Genomic DNA, 6,560 nt, shown 5'->3' with positions numbered 1-6,560 from the left:
AAAATTAGTTTGAGACCACCCACTTGCGAGTGGAATTGCTGGCTTTGGGCCCCTCTCTCCCTCGTGAAGGGGAGGGGTTCGAATCCTAGTGCGTCGCGGGGTGACTTAACCGGCCAGGCGTGAGTGTGGTGGCCAGCTTGCGTCAACCCCAGGTTCTTCCCTCCGGCTGTTGGCTTTCGAGATTTCCTGGATCACAAAAAAAAAAAAACTAGTTTGACGTAAATTTATCACAGATATACCAATTTAAAATTTTTCAGAGTATTAACCCAAAAATTAAATAGAAAAAAGAAAAGAAAACAAATAACAAAAGAGTGGGAAATTCCCGTCTTGTTAAAGTTGTTAAAATCCTATGTAGAGAAGCCCTAATACACGATTGCCATATTATTCACAATGCCAGAGGGAATAATAAACTCCAGCAACAATGCATTGCAAAGGATAAAATTCCTCAAAGGGATAAGAACAATCGCGATGTCCTCTCAATAGGTCAATTGAGTTGACAAGTAAGAATCACATCCCATCCTAAATTTTCGGTGACTAGCGGCCGATTGTCGAAGCTGAAGATGAGTACGCAGGGATTCGTGTGCCTGTTCATGGGGAAAAATGATGTTTTTTAATGTTTTGGGTCCGTAAGGCAAATCAACAGGAGGATTGTGCGGAGGGCACTTCAAGTACATGGAGAAGTGCATAAATAACGATAACGAACAAGTTGAGATTTAAAGCTTTAACCCTGTGCTAAGGAAAATCCTTTCATCTACCGACCAGAAAAAAAGGTGAAGTCCCTTCATCATCATCTGTCAACTAAGATAACAATGTCGATTATGACTAACCATTCTCACAGATTTATCATTATCACTATCAGGATCGATAAATTAACAAACAGTTTTGCACCATCACGTGCTTGTGATGCTCAGTGTACCTCCATAGCTTACATGAGATTACAAGTCATCTCTGGAGAGCTAGGGGCATCCAAGGAGCAAGACTTTGCAAGCATTAAATTCTTTACCATTCCAACTTGGTCCATGAGAAGGATCAAAGGAATAACATTTTAAAGTTGCTTGCATTAGAATTTCCCTAGTATCACCAAAAAGAATGATGACCATAAATTATTCATTCAGCAATGTTCTTTTAATTCCCTAATCTTTCTAAAGCACAACAAAAGTAACATCAAGTTCAGCAACAGTTTGCCTATCCTCAAATGTGACGAACTTGTGGAACTGGTACCTTTCGCTTCATGAGAAGCTAGAATCCAGCAACTAAAGAAATGTCGACCACCGCAGCTTTGAAGCTGAGGCATATGATCCCTGAGATGTTCGATGAAAAAGTAGCATGAACTCACATTACAATCCTAAGGAGTAACAAAATTCTCTAGTAAGGAGACCAGGTAATGTCCATCTCCCAACACTCACCAGCCTAGCTCCACCTTCTTCGTTCTTCCTCTTCATCAACTGGAACATACCATGCCGGTCGCCGCTTCGAGTTGCTCAGACGGTAGTTTAGGAGCACTTCTTCATCATGCAGTGCCCGAGTAGCCACCAGAACTATTGTCTTCAAAGCAGGAACCTCTGCCCCGCTATTTCCTAAACTCCCCCACTTGAACCAAAAACTGCCAAATCTTCTCATTTTCACTTCTTCTCCCCTTCCAAACAATATATTTGGAATATAAGCCCTCATGTTCTCCTCAGTTAGAGGAAAGTCGTAAGGACAAATCATGACATTTGGATCCATGCCCTTCGCAGGGTGATTAGCAAAATGAGCCAAAGCTAGTGGATTTCTATGCTCCAACACATCGACATAATTTCCCCCTTGTCTTCCTTCCAAGGGCTTACTAAGGATCTTCCAAGCCCGGTCAGATGCACTTTCATTGTTTTGCATATTAGGGTTGATATGCATTGCATTAGAGCCATCCCACACTTCTCGGGCATCGCCACCTACACCCCAAGGCTGAGCATTTATCACAGTGCCATCATACCTAGTGATTAGATATGGGTTCTGCGCATCAACCCGAGGATATCCAGGAATATAACGGTAATGTGCAGGGGAATATATGACCCCTGGGTACAAGGCTACCACAGTACCGACTTGAGCCTCGCCATCTACAAATAAACCTTGACCAGCATCCTTATGTGGAATTAGAGATGGTTTAACAGCAAGGGTGTAGCCCATAAGATCCTTCAATCTTTGAGCGACTTCAGTGCATGTCAATGGCCTTGTCTCAGTTATGGCTGTCCTGAAAAGAATGATATTAAGTACTCAGATACATGATGATTCACCCTGTTTCCAGAAAGAGCGGGGGAAGCAAAACCCAGAGGAGATGCCAATGCCAGATATATTCTGTCTAATGTTAAAAAGAGGTAGATATGAAAAAAACTCAAAAGTCATGCCCCAACATGATAATGAATTGTTTGTTCATTTGTCTCTTAGTGACATGAATCATCTGTGCTCATTCATTCTCCCATATCTAAATAAAACCCAATCCCACATTTATGAACACAGAGAACATCCCCCAAGCAAATCATTACATAGCCAACTGTGGTATGGCTGTTGCTCCTAAATCCAGTATGAAAGGAATAAAGTTGAGCAGCAAGAATAAGCTCCTGTCCTCATCTCATAAATATTATTCTTTAAGTAGGAGAATAATAATTCCCTATGGAAAATGATCGCGGAACAGGCCCGGAAAAGGATAGCAGCTGGGCCAACAGCAATAGCCAGACTTTTGAAGGACTTGGTTCCATGGCAGATTGCACAGCAAAATTTCACTAGAGAAAGCAGGAAACCACATTCGAATGCACAGATTTATATGCGTTCCACTAGTTCTCTGCAATCTTGTGATTGACCTATGGTACAAGTTACATACTCTGAGCATTTTGCAAGATACATGGACCATAAGGCTTTTTGAGAAATAGAGACAGCAGCATACTGGCTGGACAATTGGATAATGCTGTTAAGAAGCTTTGGTATTAATTGATTCACCAAAAGTTCGTGTTGCACCTTAACAATGAGCATGTGAAAAATCCATGGCACATAAAGAAAGAGAAAGCGCTATACATAACTAGAACTTGCACTGACCAAAAAAAAATACACACTTTTGATAGTCCTTTTAGGAAGCTTTGACATTCCTCAATCCACCGAATATTTCATTTGAACCAAAACATCATGCAACAACAAAAGAAGGAAAAATTAGTTTTTTATTCAAGCTTATACAAGGGATGATGTTTCCTAGTTCCAAACACGTGTTGCCAGAATGTAAAACCTCCTATGCAGACATGATTCAAAATCTTGCGATTCAACCAACCTTATGTCTTCAAAAACACATACTCAATACTTCTTCCCTTCTGAATCTCCTGCCTTTGTTACATCAGAGACTAAAGCACTGAAATGCTAACAACACAGAAGAAGTTTCATCCATATACTAGTGAAAAAATGTGTGTGAATGTTTGAGCAATTGTTGTTCTAATACCACTTCAACAAACTAAAAGATTGCACGTATGTTTTTCCAAATCTAGCAGAATCAGATCATAAAACTTGGGCACTTCTTTGACTACTTTAAATCTAACAGCAAGTGTGAATTTGACTAAAAAATCCTCACCTGCACTGACCAAAAACAAGTAAATCTCAAATTTCACCCTATACTGAGAAAGTTGATTAAAAATCCCTTTGAAGCACATTGAAAGCACTGAACTGAGAACTTCTGCATTGAAAATGCTTAAGTTCTCATAATTAGCATATGATGCAACTACAATTCCACTTCAGGAAGAAGCCCAACCTTATTGCTAATATTGTTCACATCACCTATCATGTATGCCTTATCCCTACCGACATGCCTAACTCTCCTCGCTGAAATGAGGGAGATCAGTAACAGTCAAAATGCAAGTCAAGTAAGTGCTGAGGACTAATGCAAACCTATCGAATAACAGAATAGACTTTGTAAATGTCTGATCCTGCAGATTAAGGGTTCCGGCAACTGAACATGCTCAGCAATGATTATAATGGTCGGCCCATCAAGGCCATCCACCTTAACGAATGGAAACATGATGCTTGCTTTCATGGAAAAGGATGAGAGATTAGTACTAAAGAACTCACCAGATCTTCTCTGAGTTGATCCACTTCCACCAACAGCAAAACTAAGGCCACTGCGATGATGAGCTTTACTTGATACTGGAGAATCAACTGCTGGAGCAGTATTTGTCTTATTAACACCAGGAAGCAGAATCTCATCCATGAATGTGCAAAAAGACTTAAGTTGAGAATGGACATTTTCTTGGACTTGCTTTTGTTGATCAGCAACAGAAGCTTTACTGGCCATCTGAATAATCTCCTCTGCATCTGACTCTTGAGCAGCCCCACCTAAACGGTTGTAGCTGTAAGAGAGTTTTTTCTGTAAGTCACAAGCATCTGGATGCAGGCAGTTATCCATATTGAGGAAGATTACCAAGTTATTTCATAGCACGAAAAAATCATACAGAAAGTAAAAGAAATCATACGGCAAACATAGAGGACAACTAAATGGCAGCAAGAAACCATTACGATTGAAGATTGATGTCATTCAACATTTAACTCTAAGAACCTTAAACGACCAGTAATGCATATATAGCCTACAAATTTCACTAAATTCAACAAATGTGAAATTCCCCTCAAATGCAATAAGTTCTCCTTTTGAAACTTTCTTGTTTAAAAAAGAGGAAGGACTAATCAGCAATGGCAGAAATCTCCCAGGAATGATGAAATTGCATATAAATGCAATGACAAATGGCACTAGCAGCGAAATGATATTTGTGCACTGTGCATTGTAATCTCAATACAAAGTGCCTTTACATACAAGTATTTAAATGTCTTCAACAAATAGTCAAGATCTTATCGTTTGTGATCCAAGTTCAATGCCAACCGACCCCCCAAGGACCAGTTCCTCAGGGATTTTAGAAGCACCCCCAAACATTGCACTAAAGACAACAAAATTATGAACATACAAACAATACTGCCAAGCTTATTATACAAAAAATGCAATGCCCAAAAGTGCCGGGCAGTCGGTAAGCCCACCACAAGCCGCAACTTCTGGAAAACAAATGAAAGAAAGCCTAATTTCACAGAATCACACGAGGGTCACCTGGTGTAAAGGAACAGGCGATTTACATCTGCTTCCAATTGGAGCTGCCTCGGATCTTTCGCGAACATGGGATTCTTCGCGAGAGTTTTCACGGCCTGCGATGGCATAATAATTGCGCACACCCAGGAGTCATCGCCGATTCGAAATGACACAAGAAGAATCGACAGGAAAGCACAAGTCAACGAAATGGGCATTCACGCAGAATGCTGGAACTCCAAACACGAATTACGGGTCCAAAATTTTTCAGCAGCTCCAGCTAGTGCCTCCCACGAATTCTTGAAAAGACCCGAGTTCGTGTAGGACTCGTTTGAAAAATCTACTCAAACGTAGATCAGAGAGAGACAGAGTGTGTGTACCTCTTGAAATTTCTGAAACAGGAACGCCATGGGAAGAGGGTGGAACCTCCCTGGTTCTTGGTTCTCACTCTCCTCGCCCGCAAACTCGAATCGAAGAGCAGCGTCGCGATGTGTTTGCACCGGTGCCTCTCGAGCTTCGACGGGGCTTAAACCCCCCAAAACCTTTTTTTTCCTTTTCGCTTCTTGATTTTGGTTTTTCTTCTCTAACGCAACTTTCCTTTGTCGCGCGTGCCTTTCGCGCGTGTTAACATTTTAATTTTTTTTTACTTTACACACATTTACCTGAAAATTCTGTCAATTAAATTTCTTACCTGTCTTTGACAAAAAAAAAAAAAAAATTCTTACTTGTCTGAGACCTATTAAAGGAATTCGCGACAACCATGAATCATTAACGTCACTCATGAAAATTTACGGATTGCCTTTGAGTTGAATTCATCCCGCGGAGAGTTTAAGGCTTATAATGGAAGATTTGCTAAGATATAGATTCTGTTATTTGGTATATCTCGATTTATTTTTTATTCTTAGTTAGCATAATATTTGTATATCTTTTATAATAAGTTAGAGATAGATTTTTCTTTTTCTTTTATGTTAAGCAATACCTTGTACAAATATTTGTACAACACGATAAAAATACAAGCAAACAATTACGATTTTCTTGAGGCTATATAGGTTTGGTAATCATAGGGCCTACCCCAATAGATGGGAAACTCGTCACATGGAATTTCAATATCACTCACATAGAAAAGATCATTTGTTCATAATAATGAACAAGTTGAGACTTAAATCTTTCGTATCTTTGTCGATTTACTAGTGTCTTCTATAACTAATCATTCTCAGAAAATTATCAGTATCATATTTGATAATTTGACAGACATTTTTCATACGATTGCAAACCTATGATGATCGCCGTTCCTCTATAGTCTCATGACAAGTCAAAGTGTCATGACATCATTGATATGCATTTCATTTGGGCACTTTTGCAATCCGTCTCGTTACATCAATAGAAGTCGGATCAAAGAGTTATGAAGCCCAACAATTTCGTCAAATCCTCTTTTGAAAATTTCCGAGTATTAAGGTACTTTTGGTATGGAAATTTAAGGCAA

At 39.7% G+C, this 6,560-nt stretch overlaps 1 protein-coding gene across 1 annotated transcript; it reads right to left on the bottom strand.

The window, feature by feature from the left end:
- Positions 1 to 1,077: 1,077 nt before the first annotated feature.
- LOC104421610 lies at positions 1,078 to 5,622 on the bottom strand. The gene is made up of 4 exons (XM_010033619.3): positions 5,458 to 5,622; positions 5,102 to 5,196; positions 4,081 to 4,358; positions 1,078 to 2,222 (listed from the first exon to the last, which is right to left on the bottom strand). The coding sequence occupies exons 1-4, from the start codon at positions 5,485 to 5,487 to the stop codon at positions 1,411 to 1,413; spliced, it is 1,215 nt and encodes a 404-aa protein (XP_010031921.2). The 5' UTR covers positions 5,488 to 5,622; the 3' UTR covers positions 1,078 to 1,410.
- Between the last annotated feature and the right edge of the window lie 938 nt (positions 5,623 to 6,560).

This window comes from Eucalyptus grandis, chromosome 10 (genome assembly GCF_016545825.1).
Source record: "Eucalyptus grandis isolate ANBG69807.140 chromosome 10, ASM1654582v1, whole genome shotgun sequence".
Classification (NCBI taxonomy): domain Eukaryota; kingdom Viridiplantae; phylum Streptophyta; class Magnoliopsida; order Myrtales; family Myrtaceae; genus Eucalyptus; species Eucalyptus grandis.
Note: the sequence above shows the minus strand (reverse complement) of the source record. Positions and strands in the feature narration are given on the sequence as shown.